This window comes from Fistularia commersonii, chromosome 23 (genome assembly GCF_037954325.1).
Source record: "Fistularia commersonii isolate RoL2024-O1a breed Wild chromosome 23, RoL_Fcom_v1.0, whole genome shotgun sequence".
Lineage (NCBI taxonomy): Eukaryota > Metazoa > Chordata > Actinopteri > Syngnathiformes > Fistulariidae > Fistularia > Fistularia commersonii.
The window spans coordinates 4,127,386-4,147,622 of record NC_141306.1 but is presented as its reverse complement, the minus strand read 5'-3'; the positions used below and the strand labels follow the sequence as shown (position 1 = coordinate 4,147,622).

At 39.6% G+C, this 20,237-nt stretch overlaps 2 protein-coding genes across 8 annotated transcripts in view; both read right to left on the bottom strand.

The window, feature by feature from the left end:
- sptan1 (spectrin alpha, non-erythrocytic 1) overlaps positions 1–4,613 on the bottom strand; it is a 34,254-nt gene extending 29,641 nt beyond the window's left edge. For all 5 annotated transcript variants that reach the window (XM_086171007.1, XM_086171008.1, XM_086171009.1 and 2 more), the window contains exon 1: positions 4,531–4,613. The gene's annotated coding sequence lies outside the window, so the exon portion shown is untranslated. The remainder of the gene's footprint in view (positions 1–4,530) is intronic.
- A 393-nt stretch (positions 4,614–5,006) lies between these two features.
- odf2a (outer dense fiber of sperm tails 2a) lies at positions 5,007–17,042 on the bottom strand. 3 transcript variants are annotated; one of them, XM_086170970.1, is made up of 19 exons: positions 16,937–17,042; positions 16,222–16,332; positions 15,582–15,695; positions 15,316–15,492; positions 14,918–15,087; positions 14,100–14,241; positions 13,508–13,633; positions 12,398–12,472; positions 12,162–12,233; positions 11,922–12,038; positions 11,619–11,804; positions 11,265–11,374; positions 10,892–11,027; positions 9,703–9,813; positions 9,356–9,619; positions 8,627–8,727; positions 7,882–8,044; positions 7,598–7,723; positions 5,007–7,519 (listed from the first exon to the last, which is right to left on the bottom strand). In XM_086170970.1, the coding sequence occupies exons 1-19, from the start codon at positions 16,937–16,939 to the stop codon at positions 7,358–7,360; spliced, it is 2,466 nt and encodes an 821-aa protein (XP_086027096.1). In that variant the 5' UTR covers positions 16,940–17,042; the 3' UTR covers positions 5,007–7,357. The 3 variants fall into 3 exon arrangements, with proteins under 3 accessions (XP_086027096.1, XP_086027098.1, XP_086027097.1); XM_086170972.1 differs by having other exon boundaries at positions 11,619–11,747; XM_086170971.1 differs by having other exon boundaries at positions 13,508–13,630.
- Positions 17,043–20,237: the final 3,195 nt, after the last annotated feature.

Genomic DNA, 20,237 nt, shown 5'->3' with positions numbered 1-20,237 from the left:
AAACTGACAGCCATAGAAACGTATAGAACCCGAAAATTATTCACATTTGTAGAACCGGGACGCAAATACTTTTTTTCTGTTAATTGATATATGGCCAGATAAAGGGATGGATACAATGTATGTATCCACAACTTAGCCCTACTACTATGTCCAACATCTGTAAGCAGTCAGTAGTAAAGGAAAAAAGAAAAAAAGAAAACAGCACATTTTTCATGCAAAGGATGTAACAGGAATAAAAGCATATGGTATAACATCTAACATCCTATTCAGAGCATGACAATAGAGGAAAGTCACGGATACGTGCACTTTGCATACAATTCAGAGCGGACAGATATGACTTTGACAACGTAAAAATGAGAAAGAAGCGAAGCCACAGTATACACACATTGGATCTTTGCAACCTGGATCCTCAGGTCTTCTACGTCCCTTAGCTGATCAGAGCTCTACATCTGAGGCGAAGTCAAAGTGTGTGCCACCCGACGCACAACACACTGGACCAGTCCACTTAAGAGTATGCTACTCCACCGCATAGACTGACGCATTGGCAAGATGTGGCCCAGCCCATGCGTCGCTCTCTGCACCATCCCTCCTCCCCCATCCCTTTACTCAGCAAAAGTACAGTACCGTTGCCTTACATCTATCTAGAAAGCTCTCTCCTGTGCGGTGCAAAGCCAAAACAGACACAGACAAAAAAGCACTTGTTACTGAGACTTTAGGTTTAATACATGTTGTCATTATGCGAGCGCTGGGTCGAAGAGAGGACACACACACAAACACGCACACAATGAGAGGGATTCGGTGGCGGGCCATCGGAATAACAAGCCGCTCTAACAGGAAAACATTGAGCTCATGGTGATAATGTCTCAGCAGTCAATACATTAAGGTTCATCATACATTCGAAATGGAGCACTTGACTCCCTGAGTGTCTCCCAAATGTCGGGCAAGCATCCTGCACCCACAGTAGAATGACAATGAGCTAGCAGGCTCGACACACGGAATGACAAACACACACAGACAAAACTGGTTCAATTAAACGTGCACGTTTGCAACGGACAATCCAATAACCATTGATGTTTCCAATAGAATCAGTCAGTTTCATTCCTCATTATTCAGTCAACAGCAGAGCTTTTATCAATGACTTAAGGTCTACTGTCGGATAAATTACAGGTTAGTTTGATCAAAGATAATTCTTAAGTAATTGGTCGAATGGTGATGAAAAACAGTGTCAGCAGCAACTGAAGAGTCAATAAGAATAAGAACAACTTTATTTATCCCGAAGGAAATTGTTGACACCACTAGACTCAAAATATTAAGCACAGAGCTGACTGCAAAAATAACATAACTCACCATGCTAAGTTTGTCTTTTTTTCTGAAACCAGTATCATATATGTGTATCCACAGCGCTACATTACAATAAAACCAGAGGAAGAAATCATATCCAGCACAACCAGTTTCCCAATGCCAAATAATGAAAAGGCTAGGACTGATTGGACAAGAGTGTCAGCACAAATGGAAAATGTATTCATCCCTGTGTGCTAAGCCCTGTGTGCTAAGGTGACTAAGCACATTTACCTTTCCAAAAAAGAAAAATATCTAAAAGATTCTTCTGACTTTGAAATTTTTAATGTGGTGAACGATATGCATTGAAATATTTATATGACTGTTGACTAAAATGCAGTCAGATTAAAATGGGGCAGCTAGGAGACGTATTATTTGGCCTGTGGAGTCTGGAGTCTGAATATTTTACGCAGAGTGGTCCCAGTCGCCTTCCTTTCCTATATTCCATTAGTTTCAGGCCAGGGTTCTGTGCTCAGCTTATTTTCCCCACAACACTAGAAAACATTACTGTTACTGCTTCAGGATCTGACAAATGAACACACACCACTCCTTATGCAAGAACATTACCTGCTGCCAAGTGATGACAAATGTACCATGTAGACTGTCAACAGATTCTGCATACATGGTTTCGACAGTAAAAACTCAACATCCTAGAAAAGGCCCCCGTAAGTCTTTCTATACCAATGAAAAAATTTGCCATCAATCTGTGTTTGAACTATTTTCACATGGCTTCCACAATGAGCTTTTGCACAAAGCTGCTTTGAATGGGAGTTAAAAAGACATTTATTGCTTATCAAAACTCATATTTTTTGTTAGCCATGCAAGATACTGTCGAGTTTTATTTTACAGTCCGGTCAGAATTTGATGAAGTCAATAATATAAGGTGTACCTTTCAATAAACCACATCATTAAAGAAGAAATGTCAATGTTGTAATTCTTAAAAACACATTGCAGTTGGATTTTTTTTTTTATTCCCCTAATGATTTCATGTACCTTAGTTTCTTAACTAAATTCCATTGCAAAAATACACACATGAATCTTCTGTTTTTCCAGTTTTAACGCAAAAATAGATCAGTCAGCTACAACTAAGATACCCTTGGCATCACCTTGTGTTCTTGGAGTTTGAATGGACTGATAAACATTCACTTTTCTATTCAGTTTTTGGCTGCCGGGTTTGTGAAACTGCATTTCAAAGCACTTGCATGAATAAAGGATGAATAAAACTAGAACAATTTTAAAAGGCAGGATAGGACTTAATTTTTTTGAAGATACGCGCTGAACTTGGCAGGTGGTTCTCTAAAAAAATACTGGCTAGCAATGTGTAAGCCAGTGGATCAACGTTCTCTGACAGCCCCTGTCGCCAGATACTTGTTCATTGGAAATTTTGGATCTTGGTTTGGATGATGGGATGGATTTCAGTGAATTTTGTGTTATGCAATGCCATGCCACACGAGATAAAAATATAACTTAAGAGTCTCCATACATAGTATTTACTGCTGTGAGCATTTCACCTGAATGATCATGTCACTACTGACTTACACTTGGCCCATCTGTCATAACAAAGCTTATCAAAACTGACATTTAGAAGCACCAGGAGACTAAATCTAGTCAGAATGATTTCATTTGATCAATATTTTCCCCAAATGCATGCTTTCAAATGTTTCAATATTCCATGACATATAATTCCATTACTCTTATTTCGCTTAAGACAAACCTGGTACACAACTTTAAGTTGGACTTCTATTTAAAAAAAAGAGTCCATTATTGCAACTGTTTTTCCAATCCAGCAAGAACAATAGGGAAAAATTTAAAGATCTGAAGATCGATAAAATCGAAACACGCTTGATCAAAATTGATAAAAGTTCATTGAAATAATTGCCATTTTAACCTTCCATATCAGTCTTCAGTCATTCCAACCAGAATACAAAATACTGCAGTACACTACAAAAAGAGGGGGGGCAAGGATTCCCATTCATGTTCATCACAACATTTTTGGCATAATGCTTTAGGCTTCCAGGATGCCAATATCTCTCAACTTATATAGGGGTTATCCCAAATATTTCATCTTCCCAGCTCAGAAATCCTCAGAAAAAAGGTCAAGGGAGTTTGACACCACAAGTTAAGTGGTGCCAGGAGTTAAGACAATTCATATTTCATTGTATTTCTTATTCTTCCTCCTTTCTACTATTATCTATTACTGTTATGTTTTTTTTTTACTTGAAACTCTGGCACAACAATTTCCTTCGGGATTAATAAAGTTGTTCTCATCTCATCTCATCTCAAGCAGAAAGGGCAGTTTGCAGGGCCACTTTGCCCCGGGGGTGTGAGATAACACCCACATGCAATAGATGTGGGCAGCAATCTTAATACGCAGATCTCACATTTTTAACATTACCAGCATCCATGGCCCTACGCCCACGTCGCTAGAGACAACTCACCCCCTCGACAAAATGCGAAAGGTGTTAGTTATTAACACGGTTACTGCCCGTGTGTAAAAAGAGGGCTGACAGCTGGGGCCATGTGTCCAAAGGTATGCGGCTGCACTGGGCGGCTCCCACTCAGCCATGGTCGACAGGCTAAAGCGGCTGCACAACATTTCGATGTCTAATTCGCTTTAAGTCTTCATAGAAATCCATATTCTCACGATGCGAGAAGCTCGCCGATTGCAAATGAAAGCAAATGGAGAAAAGACCATCTCATTTTGACGCCGGTTACAGTAATCTAACGAACAACAGTTCGAGATAAGAGCAGTCGGATTTCCTTTAATGATATAAATCACATTTACATATCCGGGGGGAACGATGGGGTGACAGATGAGTCAATTCTTAGAAATTACAATGTAACAAATACAAATTCTGCATACGACATAGTTCAACGGATGACCCTAACGTCGTAATGCCAACGTCGGTGCGGGGCGAATGGTTTGAATTTCGAAAATATAACCACTAGATTGTTTGAAATGTGGAGCAGATACGTGTTTTCGTTCACTTGACTCCATCGGCCGGTGAGTAAATATCAATTAACAATAGCAAATACCTGCAGCTAGCTAAGACTGGCTAACAGGCTAGCGACCCACATTCAAAGCAGGTCAAGACAATTTAAATTCTAAAATAGGTTCAAATAGCAAAACACGCATTACATTGCGCCCTTTTCTATTGAATCAAGCACCAGTGAATTACAACGATTAATTACCTCGGTTTGTTTTCGACGAAGCTTTCGAAGCGGTGGCTGCTGAGGCGGATCGACGAGAGATGAGGCTGCTGCTGTCTGGGAGGACTGCTTTTTTTTTTTTTTCAACATATGTGACGTCATTTCTGCAGCTGTACGAAGATCGCCGATTAATTCCGATCTCACTTCGGGTACGATTCTGCGCATGTCCATACACAGAACATTTGATGTTTTGATTAGCAGAAAAAAAAATAAGTCTACTTGATTTTTGGTGACTTTTTGTATACTTCATTCGAAAATGTGAACTTAAAAAGTGTCTGATACCAAAATCATTGACCTAAATTGTTTTGCTTTCAAATTGCTGCATTACTTTGCCATATAATGTTAAATATATATGGTAAATGTATCTATAAAGTGCTTTTCATCAAGGTCCTGTTGAAGTAAGAAGAGGTAAAACACAAAATTTAGAAAAAAAAAATTTAATCATTCATCATCTATTCGGCATATTGTAAACTCAGGGACGCAATGGAGTGAACGGTTTCCAATTAACCAACTGTGTTTTTGAAAGTAAATGGATGGGCTGCAAGGAAACAAAGATGATCTTTATTATGAATTCTTTCAAATAGTGCATTAAACGGAAGCAAAGTGAAAATAAAGTGTTCCAACCACAAAATATTAGAGGCACGCAAATGTTCACTCAATGTACTTATAAGGTTACTTTTTCTTTTGCTTTGCCCACAGCTGATGCTTTGATTCGAGAATATCTATGCTAATCACAGTTCTTGCTCAGCAGCAGTCTCATCAGCTGACTGCCATGAGGACGATCGCACAACAGATCATCTGTGCCTGAGTTACAACTTTGGAGAATTAATCCATAGTCTGTTTTTTCCATTACTGAAATGCCGTCTCAGTGTCCGTGTGCATACCAGCGTATGGAAACAGATTCTCTTCAGGTCTACATGCTGTGTTTCTTTTTTGGGAATTTCAAATCATGAATTGGACACACCATTTGGATAATAAACAAATGAAAAATTCCAGAAGTGTTCAATTCCTTTTATGACAAAGTAAAAGACACATTGATTTACAGTCAGTTGGGCTTCCTTAGGAGAATGACTTTGTTTAATTACAGCTGTTAAGTTACTCATATGGGTTATCAATCAATTATAGCCTTATATGCATATATGCAACTACAATTAAATCAGTGTAAGAAATAAACATTGCTGTGTTTGAGACAAAGGACACTTATAGCACCAGTGTTTGCAGCACCATAGTCACACAACAGGAGTGCATTTGAGTGCAGGTGAATCCAACATGCATCGTTGTGTAATTTTGACATTTCTGACAAGTAACATTAGTTTGATTTAGACTGAAAATAAACTGCAGAAAAGCATTGAAAATGACATTTCTTTGGATGTCAAGTTTAAGTGAATTGGTGCGAATGAAATGTGTGCTGCCTCTTTGAAAGCAAAATCATGATCATGTGAAACCTGAGACGTTCTCAAATCGTATCTACAGTATTTATCATGTGTCTAAGTTTGTAAAAATAATAAAAGGTACACTATGCAATGGAGTACCAACAAAGTGCTGCTTTTATGTGAAGTAGTCCTGTTTTAAAGCGCTTGGTGCACAAGCAATGGGTTCGTTCCAGTTAATCACACAGCATGTAGCACTGATTCAAAAACGCAGCAGTGTCACAAAGGCAAGAGAAAAGGGATATTTCAATCACAATCATTGGCTAGCTTTTAGACCATTATAACTGAACACAATAAATTACTGACTTCGAAGCAATTATGCTCTCTTGCTACATATTTCTTGACAGACTTCTAAAAGCCTTTTAGTGGAAAAATTGCTTTTCTTACAAGTCGACAAAAAGCATTTCTCTGTATCATGGTGCAAAACAGAATAAAACAAAGTCGACTTATTTGTTTTCATAATTTTGCAAAAACGGAAACCTGCACAGGGAAGATCCATATGGATCAACGTGTCAACAGACCTTCTACAGGGATAGAAATGCAACAAATTTCCCTAAGATGAAGCAGGTGTGACTTAAGCAATGACAATTTTATATATCCTAGTGTTTTATAAGTGACAGCGTTTAATTTGGTGCTGCTGTGTATCCCCATCTTTGTGCCACATCCTAACTACGTAGAATGACCTGACTCTCTTCTTCTTCTTTTGGCTTTTCCCTTCAGGGGTCACCACTGTGAATCAACTTTCTCCATCAAACCCTATTCTCTGTATCCTCCTCTCTCACACCAGCTACCTTCATATCCTCTCTCACTAAGTCCATAAATCTTCTTTTTGGTCTTCCTCCAGACCTCTTGCCTGGCAGCTCCAACTCCAATTGACCTTACTCTCTAAACAGACATTTTTCTTGGTCAATGGAAAGAATATTTACACTGCATCAACATGAAATCTTCCCAAGACCCAAAGTATTGCAGCATATTTTAAGAATGGACACATCTGATGTACCACTGGTGCCAAAGCAGTTAATATTCATATAATCTGGGGTCTAGGTGACAGAATGACATTCCAGTCAGAAATATGGACAATTTGTGGCAGGCAGGTGACAGTGAACCCACATGTCACTCAAGGACAGACCTTCCCTTTTCAGAATATTCTGTTTTACAGTCCTGATAACACCAGCAGGCTGCATTACCTTGCCAGAACGCGTCTAGCATTCTAAAAGATGCTAGAAGACACTGTTGCTCTTCACGCAACAAAACACTGTTTAGTTTTTTTTTTAAACACCTTCAAAAGCCCAAATTAACAAACAAAAATATGATACTGTCATGGAATGTGGGTAGTTTTGTTTTTTTTTTAATACCAAATGGCAAAGTCTTTATATGGGTTAGGTTACACGCATCGAGCTGCTTAGAAGTGGGTCTCCAAACACATTGGCATAGGAGGCTTTAAGGAACTGGACGTAGCTCTGCAGGCTTCGGTTTGTGCCGTCTGACTGCTCCAGACGATCTCTTAAGTCTTGAAGTCGGCTCTGGTAGCGCCGCTCCACCTGAACGGCAGAAACGCCAGCGGTAGATAAAAGTTCGTTCGTAGAGAATCAGTTTTCTCGGTTTCGGGACTCGTTTACCTCGTCTTTGCAGCGTCTCATTTGGTTGATTTCGGAGCTGGTCCTGCTGAGTTGGGTCTCAAGGTCAAGTATCTTGGCCTGTGAGGAACGCTGTTTTGTTACAGCCCTTTCTCTGGTCTCATTAATCTGAAGATAGACACAGGGAATTGAACTGTATTAATGGGTGGTGGCATGGGAAGGTGGAACACAAAATATTCTCATAGTTAAGCAAGGACACACATTTGTCATGTGACGCTATCGGGTTTCTGGATATAGCCCAACTCTACTCGCTCTTTGTCACTTACCTGTTGGCGAGCATCATCCAAAGCCTCTTCCAGCCTTCGGCTCAGTGAGGAACACTCCCTTTTTTTCTCATCTAGACGCAGCTGATTGGCATGGATCATCTCATCTCGTTTGGTGATGACTGACTGCAGATCACTTTTCTCCCTGCTAGCTGCCTCCAGTTTTCTAAAAGTTGAAAAGAAGCTAACTGTCTTACATATTTTATTTTTCACTAGGATGGATGATGTGTTCACAGGTCATGTTATTTGTCTGTATAAATGAGGCTGAAAATTTGATTGAAATAAACAAATTTGAAAAAATTCTAAAAAAAGGTTTTAAATTGAAAATTTTGTCCAATTTGTCATTCTGGCTTTTTTTTTCAAAACCAAATTGCACCTGGTCTAATTCAAATAATACCAAAGTGTATTGTTGGTAACATAAACAGAAGATATGGATGTAGTAATTACAGTTCATAGCCTTATTTTTCAAGTTAATATGATTCACAGTAATGAAAAATATAGAAATATATACCACTAATCAAAAGTGCAAAAAACAGCAACAATAGATAGACACTCTCTGAGCAGTTCTATGTATAATCTGAAATGTGTACAAAATCAAAGAAAAAAATTTAAGGAAATAATACTCAAATAAAAACAGCTGGAAAAAAAGATGCTGGTGTGGATCATATCAGACATTGTGCTGCTGTAAAATATGGACAAAGCAAATCTAGACAAATTGAAGCCAATCTGGCATCAATGGGTAACAGACCTTTCTAGATTCTCTACTTGATGCTGTTGTTTTCTATTCTCCTCTAGCAGCATCTTGTTCTTCTGTCTGAGAAGCTCCACCTGGCCTTCCTGAGTCTCCACCTGATACAGCATGTGATAAATACCTCATTAGGTGATTGGCACAAATGCAATATTCAGTGAACACACACAAAAAAAAAAATCCCTGCATCTTTCGTTTGCAAAAGCAAAAAATACTGTCGACCAATTCAATTATTACTGTACCATATTTTCCTAACTATAAGCCGCTACTTTTTTCACACTGCAGCTTAAACAATGATGCGTGTAATTTTCAGATTATTTTGGGGTAACGAGCTTCATGCCGCCAAAACATTTAGCCGCGCCACATCGGACCAATGAAATTACCGTGAAATTTTGAGGTCGTTCAATTCCGACACCGAGGAAGATGACGATAATGGTTTTAGCGTGCAGGAGGAAGACAAAGTTAGCGGTCAGCTAACAGCTAAAAATGTTTCTGTGTAACATCTTTCTGTGTAAATATCTAATGTTACAATGTGAACACCTGCGGCTTATGGAGAAGTGCAGCTTATATATGTACACAAATATTCCATCAGTTATTTTTAGACAGCGCGGCTTATATTCAGGTGTGCTCAATAGTCTGGAAATTATTTTTATTACAACTATATTTTCCATAAATACTGCTTAAGTCACGTTATTCAATTGAAAGTGTTGAACACAGATGTGTGGTGACCTTCAGGTGGAGTTCTTTCAGAGCTGCGCTGAGCTCCACATTGTGCCTCTCCTGGCTCTGTGACCTTTCCTGTGCTTCCTTCAGCTGGACCTGGGAGTATCTTAAGGCTTCAGGAAGAGGCTCCAGCTCTGCCAGCTGTCCCAGCATATCCTTGCGCACCTGCTCTATCTCCATGTCCACTTCTGCACGTACTGCCTGGGCCTCGATTTCTACCTTAGCTAGCTGAGTCCGGTACTCCTCTGCCTCAGCCTGGGTTTTTCCCACCTGTAAATGTTGTTTAAAAGAGAAGTACTGAATTCACATTTTTGGATAACAGTGGACCACGACTGCAACAGGCAAACACATACCTGAAGCTTGTAGCTTTCCAGCAGGCTTTCATATTGCTTGACAGAAGCTTTGACCTCTTGGAGCTCAGACAGAGACAGAGCCAGCTTCTCCTCAAGTGCAGATGTTGTAGCCTAACAGGAACATAATGCGTCAGAGCTTATTGAATTAACAGAATGATCCATGTCTATTAATGCGCTGCAAGTCACTATAACGTGATTAAGAGTAAAAACGAGGGTGGGAGGGGCATTACATAAGATAAAAACGAGGAGTAATTGAGAAAAACATGTTTCTATGTGACTGTATTAAATAACTAGATTAAAAGTGTCAGTTTAGGGCCAACATAGAACAGAAAAACTAAATTATTGGTATCTCATCTGAGTTGCTTGTGTTACTAAATTTGGAGTCAGTTACAGGGATGTCTGCATCATTTCAAATGCAATCGGGCTGATAGGGATTTTTGTCTTGTCCATAAAAGGCCTAAAGATCTTGATAACCTTCTGTCTGCACTATCATTGCAGTTGATACGGTCAGAGTATTTGCCTTCAAACATATCCAGGTGTGTGGATGTTGCAAACTTAATGGCTGTACTGTCTTGCAGTCGTTCCAGAACTGAAAACATACCCTGCCAAACCAAAGACTACACACTGCCTTGAAAAGACCCCAGTCAAATGATTCCCAAATGTTATAAATGTTAAATTAGTAACATAAAATGATGCCATATTGAATAAAGTATCATTAGATAGTGAGGTAAAATGACAATGTAGCAACCTCAAATTCTGATTCTGCTATTTAAGTATCGGCATTTGTTGATATAGTAGGCGTTTTTCATGTTGCCTTTATAAATTCTCATACCTATTTAATATTTAATTAGTCGTTGGAGATGGAGCCAGATGATTCACTGTAGCAACCCCCGAAGGGAGAGCTGGAAGTATAATTAAGAGTGTGTATACACCCTTGACATGTCCGATGTAGATATAGCCTATGCATCATGAAAAAACTGAGGCCAAAACCACCAATGCGAAACTGCTGATAGTAAAAAAAAAAAAAAAATCAGCATATTATCCCATACACAAATCCTAAAAAAAAAAAAAAAAAAAAAAAGACCATAGTGTTGAGTTTTTAAAACACAAGTTTTCATATTATTGGCATCTTTGTGACTGCATTCACAGTCTATACAAATGATGAAATATCCTTTAAAATACGCTTCACCTTGAGGGACTGGTTCTCCAGTTTGGCTTCAGCACTCTGTTTATTCAGTCCGTGCAGCCGATCCAGCAAGGCTTCTCTCTCTGCTCTGCCCTCGTCCTCTGTGCTCTGCAGCTTCTCAGTCAGCTCGGTGACGCGGCTGCAAAAAAACGCCCCCATATTACGTTTTCGCACCGAAACAAATCCGATCATTATCGTACAAATGTCCGAAACTGGCGAGCGTTTGTATGAATTCTAAATGTGTTACAAGCAGAGCTGGATAGAAACCCGCATCCGATCAAAAACTACGTAAAGGAATCATAACCTAAAATGTGCAGGCCAGGTCACATCAGTGTAAGTAGACAAGAGGCCAGGTGCAGTTCTTGTCTGTATCTACCTGTTCAGCCGAGACAGCTCAAGCTCCAGTTTACTCTTGTCGTTTAATTCTTGGGCGTGGCGGTTTTGCCATGTTTCTGCTGCTGACAACGCGTCTGCCACCTGCTTCTCCTGTTGAAATCAAAATAAATTCAAGTGTCACGGATATTCTGGCTTGATTTTTCAGACACCGTCAGATGCCTGTGGCTTGTTTTTTATACGTGAATCAACGAGAGAAGAGGATGCAGAGGATCGGGAGAGATGGAAGCAGATGACTCGCTGCGGTGACCCCTGAAGGGGGAACAGCCGGGAAAAGGAAAGAAGAATGCAGAGCTTGTTAGATAAATCTGCCGGCCTCTCTCTGACTCGGTCCCACCATGTCCAGCAGCTGGAAGCTCAGCTGGCCTGCAGTGTCCTGGCATCGCTCAGCTCGCTGTTTCTGGGCCCGTGTGGCCCGTTTCAGAGCAGCTTTGTCAAAAGTGGACTGGTGCTTTAGCCTGGTCAGCTGGTGAGACAGAAGTTCCCGCTCAGCCTTCTGTTGGTTGGCTGATCGCTCCAGGTTCTGAACCAAAACGCAAAAGAACTCGGTTTGCTAGCTTGATTGGGACGCTTGAAAATCAGAATACAATAAGCCAGAACAGTCAGTGCCCTATAATAGCACAAGTTAGACTTGGCAAACCTTTATCTGCACAGTGAGGCGGTTGTTCTCAGCTTCTTTGCTGCGGAGCTGTCCCTGTAGACGGGCTCTTGTCGATTCAAGAGTCTTGGTGAGATCAGCCGAGGTCTTGGAATTGTCCTAAATTTCCCAGAATTCAACACAGTTGACATTAGTCACAAAGCCTGCATGTATACGGTCTAAGGCCAAACCTTAGAGTAAAATTCTTCAGTTATATGTGTCTTGTGGGAGGTTACACATTACCTTCTCAGTCTCTAAAAGGCTGGAGAGATTTAGAATCTCTCTATCTTTCTCTTGAAGTTCAACCACAAGATTCTGCACAAAAAATAAGAGAGAAATTCATTTGTATTACATCTTTTATACAAAGGGGGATACAAAGCGATTAAAAATAAAATAAGGATCAGACTGACTGTATGAAAAATAGAAAAGCATCATGTTGGTTTAAGTAAATGTTACCAGCCAGCTTCTGTTCCACTCACTGCATTTTCTGCTTCTCTCTCTGAGAGTTTGCTGTGCAATGTGTCCTTCAGCTCAGACAGACGGGTTGACTCCATCTGTAACAACAGTTAACAAACGTCATCAGCGAAGACATAGTCCAATATTCTTCCATTCATTTTGAGCGAGATGGGGGGAATTCATTTTGAGGTTTTAGGCCTCTTCCGGGGAAAAAATGCATTTGTAGAAATACAAAGAGTACAAGCACTTCTGATCTTTTGTGGGCTCGATTTCTCCCGAAAAAAGGAAGGAAGAAAAACAATGGAAATACAGGAGCTAAAACAAGGAGTAAAAATAAGTCACTTTAATTGTGTGTATTCTATATGAAGGTGCAGTAGAAAAAAAAAATAAAGAGAGCAGAGTATTTGTTTTTTTTAAATTAATTTTAATGACTGTCTTAAACATGTGTCAGGATTAGATACATGCCAACAAACTAACTGCAACTTTTCTAATATAAAAGTTAAGTTTGCTTTTAGAAAAAAATAGCTAAAGAGAGTAAAGTATTTGGTTTTTTTTTATTACTTTTAATGACTGTCTTAAACATTTGTCAGGATTAGATACATGCCAACAAACTTATTGCAACTTTTCTTAGAGAAAAGTTAAGTTCGTTTTTTTTACATATATTCCCTGCAAAGAAGAATATATCAGGACTGAAAATCTAGCGTGACCTTCTCTAACATAGTTCTTTTATTAAAAAGGTCTTGACGATTGTCCCGATTGTTGCTATGATCAAGCAGCTGATTCACAAACTGAGGCGCAACAAATACTCTTACTTTCTCTCATTTAGTAGATTTTCACTATAGAAAGCATTTTTATTTAAAATGACTATTTATTAAACTTGCCTTGCCTTGCCTAGCTCGTCTCGACCCAACCGGTCGAGGCAGATAGCTGCTCTTCCTGAGTCTGCTCCTTTTCTTTAGTTTTGCCTTGGCCACTTTCGCCAGGTGCTTGCTCACGCGGGATTTGTTGACTCTCTGTGAATGTGATACATAGCTGGTCTAGACCTGCTCTTGATAAATGGACCCTGAGATAACGTGAAATTCATTGGCGACATGAAAGTTGAACTGCGCTGCTCAAGCGCTCTCGCACGATACCTGGGACCCGCGGCAATCTCGGAGTAGGTGTCGCAGACTTCGGCTTGTGGCCTCGAACGTGTCCAGTTTCTGCACCAACAGGTCCTTTCGAAGGGCCAAGACGGACGGCTCTGAGCCCGATAGCTTCTTTGGCGGCAAACACCACGAAGTTCAGAGGTCAGATGTACACAGACATATACAAAAACAATTGCGAATAACTGTTCAGAAACTTGATCCTGCTGCTAATATAAGTCTATCTGCAAAACACTGTGCGTGCAAAAATCAGCTCGAAAGTTGAACACATATATTTTCCTTTTCCTGTATTCTATATGAATGTTTTTTTCAAAACCAATTTCCAAACTGATTATTTGTACATTTTCACTGTTTTCTATTTTTGTAAACGTGTTTATATTACTTGCTTACTTGCCTGTGCCCTTTTTGCTTCTTTACCATCGCAGATACTTTTCATATTCATTCGTTTGATGGAATTTCTTTGTTCCAGATAACAGTATGGACAGTTTTCTTGAAGCCATGGATTTAGAATCTGACATTTGTTTTCATTACTTTAATGTTGAGGCTATATAATGAGGTAAAATATTGAGTTTATGCTCACATTGGCACGAGTGCAGTCCATTTTGGAAACAGATTCTCGCAGGGCTGACACTTGCATGGCAGCTGCTGTCCCATCCAGTTCAGCCTCCATTAGTTTCTTGAGCAGAGCGTCTTTGTCTGGTGAAGGACTGACTGTCTCCAGTCTGTGAAGATAAGAAGAGTCTTCCTCTTACATCAAATTACCTCCAGGTCCAGGCATGCAAATACATTAAACAAATAATTAAAGGAGATCATTGAAATATTCAAAATGGTTTACTGCCTAAAATGTGAAATAATCCAAAATGGATGAGCCATGTTTCTTGAATTCTTCTGTTTCTGATAACACTATCTGTGAACCAACTGAATTTGCCACCGTTTATTCGTCCTGAAATAGAACAATGCTAATCCCTGTTTGCTATCTTATCTCTGACAAATGTTATTTGCCGTACAGGAGCTCTCAAATAGTTGGTTTACATTTTTACCAAGTGGGTTCGGGCATCAGTGCCAAATATCAATCACCAAACAAGGTGGGTTACCACATGGCTATATGCTATGAGTATAGATATACACTACATCTTATAGAATATTGTTCTTCTCATATTGGCCAAAACATCAGTGGAGGACAACCAGCTGACAGACGTGTCAGTGAGCTCTCGAGGCACCAAATCCCAATATTGTGTTATATGCCTCACCTCTGAAGAAGCGAGCATAAAATTTTACAAATAATAACGCACACTGGGGAGGATTACTCAGGCTTTGTTTGATCTGTGCAAGAACGTAAATCATGATAACCAACACACCATATTGAGGGGACCTTTAATTGTTTGATAAGACATTTACCTTGTGTAGTCAATGTCTTCCAGCATCTTCTCCATTGACTGGCGGAGTCGTGTGTTTTCCCGTTCGGTCTCCTCCAGCTCCTTGGTCACCTCGGCGAGCTCTTCCTCCTGCTTGGCTATCACCTGCTGGGAGGCATTCAGCTTCTCCGACTGGCGCTCCAGCAGGTGCACCTTTAGGATAAGGAGATTGTTGGTTGTAGAATTTTCAATGACATTTGTGATTTTCTCTTTTCCACAATATCAGCCTACAACATTCAGAACTTTATGGTTCACAAAGATAATCCTAATAGAGATGGGTTTTATATTTCTGAGGCTGGAGTCGGCATCAGTGTCTCTCTCCTGCTTCAAGCCTGACAAGAACCTGATAGCGGGGGCTCGTGTGACTCAAAGGAGACTGACCTCTTTCTTTAGAGAGCTGACTTCAGTGATTAAGGTGTCAATCAAGCTGTCGATCTTCTCGTACTGGCTGACTTGACCATGTTCTGATGTGAGTTCAGACAAGCGCGGTGCACTGTGTGAGTGCTGAGCTTCATTGTCATGGAGGGGAGGCTTGATCTCTAGACGCTGTGTTGGCCCCTTGGTGAAAAAATGCATACATTTATTAACCCTAAAGATCTGATTGGATGATGGGTAAAAGGGGATCTGGTTTCCTTCAGGTGTTTTACCTCCCACTGCTGTGACATGTTCCCTAAGGGCACATTTCCTGAAGGATCCCATGGCACTCGAGTTTTGACACTGGGTATGGGACGGAGTTTTGTTGCGTCTCCTTTGGTTTTTACCTATCAAAGACACATTTTTTGATGCACTCCATTTTTTTGTCTATTTAATTTGTAGCTTTTTTGTTACTATTTACTACTTCATGTTGATTTCAAGGCACTTAATCTGGATGTTTGGACAATATTTTAGGCTATTATTGTAGTCTAATCTAATGTTATGGTCATACTCAGATAATTTGTCGCTGTTGTTTTAGCAACTTCTCGATCGTTCTGACGTTATTGCTGTTGATTATTTGAGGTTAAAAATAGCCCCTGGCTATGTTTTCGTTTTTCCCTCGGGTTTTTAAAAATCAATCATGTACAGCTGTTGGGGGAACAAGTGAATGTCAATTTACGAAAACAATACGTAACAATTACAAAACCAGTGTAGAATGCAAATTAAAGAAAAAGAACTTTACAACCAGCAATAAAAACTTAGAATCATACAGATGATTCTGTTTCCTCTTCGGCCGTATTAAAGTGTAGATGTTATGAACAAGAAGACTAATTTAGTGATTCAAAGAGACAAGTTCTTTGTGGCGGATCTAACCTGAGCGGTCCTGGTATGACCCGATCTGTTCACATGCACGTGGACCGGTGTGGTTTCGTTCACGTGGACGTGAATCGGAGAAGAACTGGACTGGGTTCTCATGGCTTTACTCTGCAAGAGATAAAATACGAGTGAGCGACTCGAGTCAGTCTTTCAGACAGCAGACTCAAAAACCCCAGCTGATGTCATACACCCTTTGTGACGTCACACTTTCACATTGATGACATTTGGCTCAGGTTGTTGTCTGAGCAGACAAAACTTGATGGATTTTTGGACAGATTACACAGGTGTGGGATACAAATGCAAAAGTAGCGATAGATGTTAGTGACTGCAACTATATTACAAAGGAAACACTTTCAGCTTGTTTCAAATTCATTCAAATGTGTTCTGAACTATTCTCCCTCGTTGCTTCAGGGTACTTTGAACACTGATATTTGAAAACAATATCAAGTCAACAAAGTGACTAGTGTTACAGAAACTCGGACAATGTTAGCAAAAGTACCATTTGAGAGTTTTATCCGTCAGTCAGTTCTGTTTTTTTTTTGCGATATCTCTGTAATGATCAGGAAGTCTGTTATTATTGCCACCACACACGAATGTTAGCAGAGCTTAGCAAAGAATAGAACGGTGTGTTGCTGGAGCTGACTAGCTAACCATGAGCGTTTAACCTCGATTCAGCGCCCGACCCGTCAACGAGCAAAAAAAATCGTCTTACCATAAGGAAACCCACGCGAATCCCTTGTAAATATAATTCATAAGTAAACCAAAGTTCGATGTGTATCACGTAAAATTCGGTAGGAAATTTGAACTGGAAATGTCTGAGCAACTTCGACAAAGAGTGACCATCCATTGATTGGTTAGTTTAGCCCACGTGACAAGTTTCTTCAGCTGTAATTGGACGGGGTGCGAGACTATTGCGGTTACTTAGCAACACTCCGCACCGAAAGCTGTGAACGCAGCAAGTCTCCATGGACATCGGACTGTCTTCCCACCACTTAAAGTTTAATTTAATGATCTTTGAAACTTTTTAAATTAGCTGAAGTACTCCGACAATCGACTGGAACAGCTCGGACAACTGGGGATCTTCGCTTTTGAACTATCAAGCTGCTACTATGACCACATTTGTAGGACCGAGTTTTTATCACAACAGCACCACCTAGCTTAAATGAACCTTCACAACACTGGATCAGCTCAACCTGCTTGTATATGGACCTTTATTTCACAATTATTCTAAAAATGCCCTTCCATGTTCAAGTATAGTCATGTCTGAACAGATGTGACGCTGAAGGGCTGAGACAGTGTCTATCTTATTTTCCAGATGTCTGATTTGCAGGTCTGTGAGTGCAGGATTTGAGACATCAGCGGTACTTTCAGGCAGATTTCTGTAGAAATCCCTTCAGTTGCTTTCAAGTTTAGTTACGTTCCGCTTCATTTGCAGGTTGCACCGCAGAACTCTCCTGGTTTGTCTGCTACTTTACTTTAGGATGGTTGGTCGGGTTGGCCTTCCGGTAATTACCTAAGAAAAACTGCTCATTGGAGGAGGAGCGGGTGCTGTAGGACCAGAGCACTTCACCTTGCAGATTTAATGTTTAAATGTATTAGGAAAATGTAGTCTGTAGATTAGAAAATCGCTATATAAAGGCTTTCCATTTTCTGTTTCAAACTCTACAATGTTGCAAAGAAGCTCTCTGGAATTATGTCAATGGCAAGAAATAAGATGGCCTTGACCTGATTCTTGGCCGAGAGATTTTTTTTGACACAAAAAAATGTGTGATAATGATTATCTTAAAACTCCACAGTGACTTGTGTCAAGAACCAGATCAGCAAGTCAGATTAATAGCTTGTGTTAAGAGCATATGGAGCTTGGTCTGCATGTTTGTTATATGCGTCAAAGTCCACTTCTACTGAAAATGAAAATTAAATATTGATGGAATACCTTCTCTGAACCTGGTTACGCCAATATCAGACAGTCACGTGATGGGAGACATTTTTGTCTGATGGCGTCTGGACCGGTCTTGAAATTGAAAAGCCCTTAAATGTTTGATGAAGATTCTGCAGAAAAGGTGCATCAAATATTCAGTTCTAGTATGTCAGAGCAAGGTTGAGAGTGACTGACTAGTACAACAGTTTCCAAGTGAATCTGAAAAAGTAAGTAAATGCAATTCTCTTATTGCCTATATTAACAATAATTATGAACCTGATGAAAGTTTAGACAAAGAGAATAGTAAATAACATTAGGAACTTGAAGGTCTTTTAATGATGCCAAATGTCCTTTTTTTTATTGGCTCCTTCACAGAAAAAAAACATGATACAATAATTGAAGTCAATCATTGTTGGGATGGGAGAGTGAGAGTACACCAGTCTTTGGCACTTCCTATTCTAAACAAACATGCTGCTTATAGACAGAATCATCTGTGCATTTTTTTTTCTCCCTAAACTGAAATCTTTAAAATACATTGGACAGTTGACACAAATTGAAAAATCACAACAAGTGAATTACACATGTGGCTAGAAATGAAGACCGCTCCCGTCTTTAAGGATATTTTCAGAAGTATAAAATGGTAGAAATGATCGGTTGGCAGTTTTTTTTTGTTTTTTTTTCCGTTTTTTTTTTTAAGACGCGTTCCCAAGAGGTGTGTTGAACTTCTATCCGACATGGAGCAGGGTTATTTGTGCTTGTTCAATCCATGTGAGGAACAGGTCTACGTCGTCTCCTCTGGTGAGTTCACACGCTGGTTATCTTTTGTTAAACTGTCCACCCTGTAAAAGTCTTTACAATCCCCAACTAGGATACATCTCTTTGCACTACCACCAATGTCGAAGTCACGCTGCAAAAAATATTCTGTGTACAAATTATCATCGTATGCTCACGCCGTCTGACTCACACGGTAATTTAAGTCACACAAGTTGTCGGCCTGTTTACAGAGAATTACATTTTTGTTCACACAACTTCTTGTCTCATCCGCAAAACTCTGATTCACTCAAGTTAATAGTGTCGCACAACTGTTTATCCAGTTGTTGAGTATGCGCACACCTTGTTTTTGGGCTGGGTAATATGTGGTTGAAATTCTAGCTTTGACATTAATAATTACACAATTTTTTTCAAATGGAAATGTTTGCAACATACAGTAATATATTACAATCTGTATGAGAGCTGGAAGCAAATAAAATTATTTGAATAATGTTTAAAATGACAGCTTCAACAGATTGTATCACACTTCCCATCCCCCCTCATGCAGACACGATGTGAGGACCATTGTTTGTTGGCCGACGTGTGATTTCCCACGCCTCAACAGATATTACTATAAATACAAACACTGGGGGAACAAAATGGAGGCCTAAATATTATGGCAATTATCTTTTTTTTTTTTTTTTTTACATGTCACCCAGCCCGGAAAACACAAATGGCTCAGGAAAAGACAGAAAAATAATTACTGGGATTTTGTTTTGATATGCATTTCAAATGTCATCCATCACACAGAATCATCTGTCAACACTACACGGTGTTCCAGATCCTGCAGTGTAACATCACTTCATTAAAAAAAAACAAAAAAACAAAAAAAAAACAAAAAACAAATGCACGTAGTCACACACTGTCATTATTCTGTCTCAAAACAACACTTCTGATATTGTATCATAACTTATTCTGTCATTACTATGAAGCACAGAACATCTAGTCACCTTAGTTCTTTTTCTAGCAAGTTGTGGTTGCTCAGGAAAATGTTATTTTGCCTTGTTTGTGCCATTTGGCCACGTTTGCTCTTAACTGCTCTATGAATTACAGAACACACCGTACAATAACGTTATAAACACAGAAACAAAGGTCGTCGAAACTCAAGATACAAACATGCAATATTTAAGAAATTTAAACCAACAAATTCCGTTACTCGCACTTTGAGCCCGATTGATGTACAAACATTTTTGCTGATATTTCTTTGGAGAGTTAAAAAACGAAACAAACAAACACGATTCGAAAAATGCGTTGCTGGCTTTAAAAAATACGCGGCCAACTAATT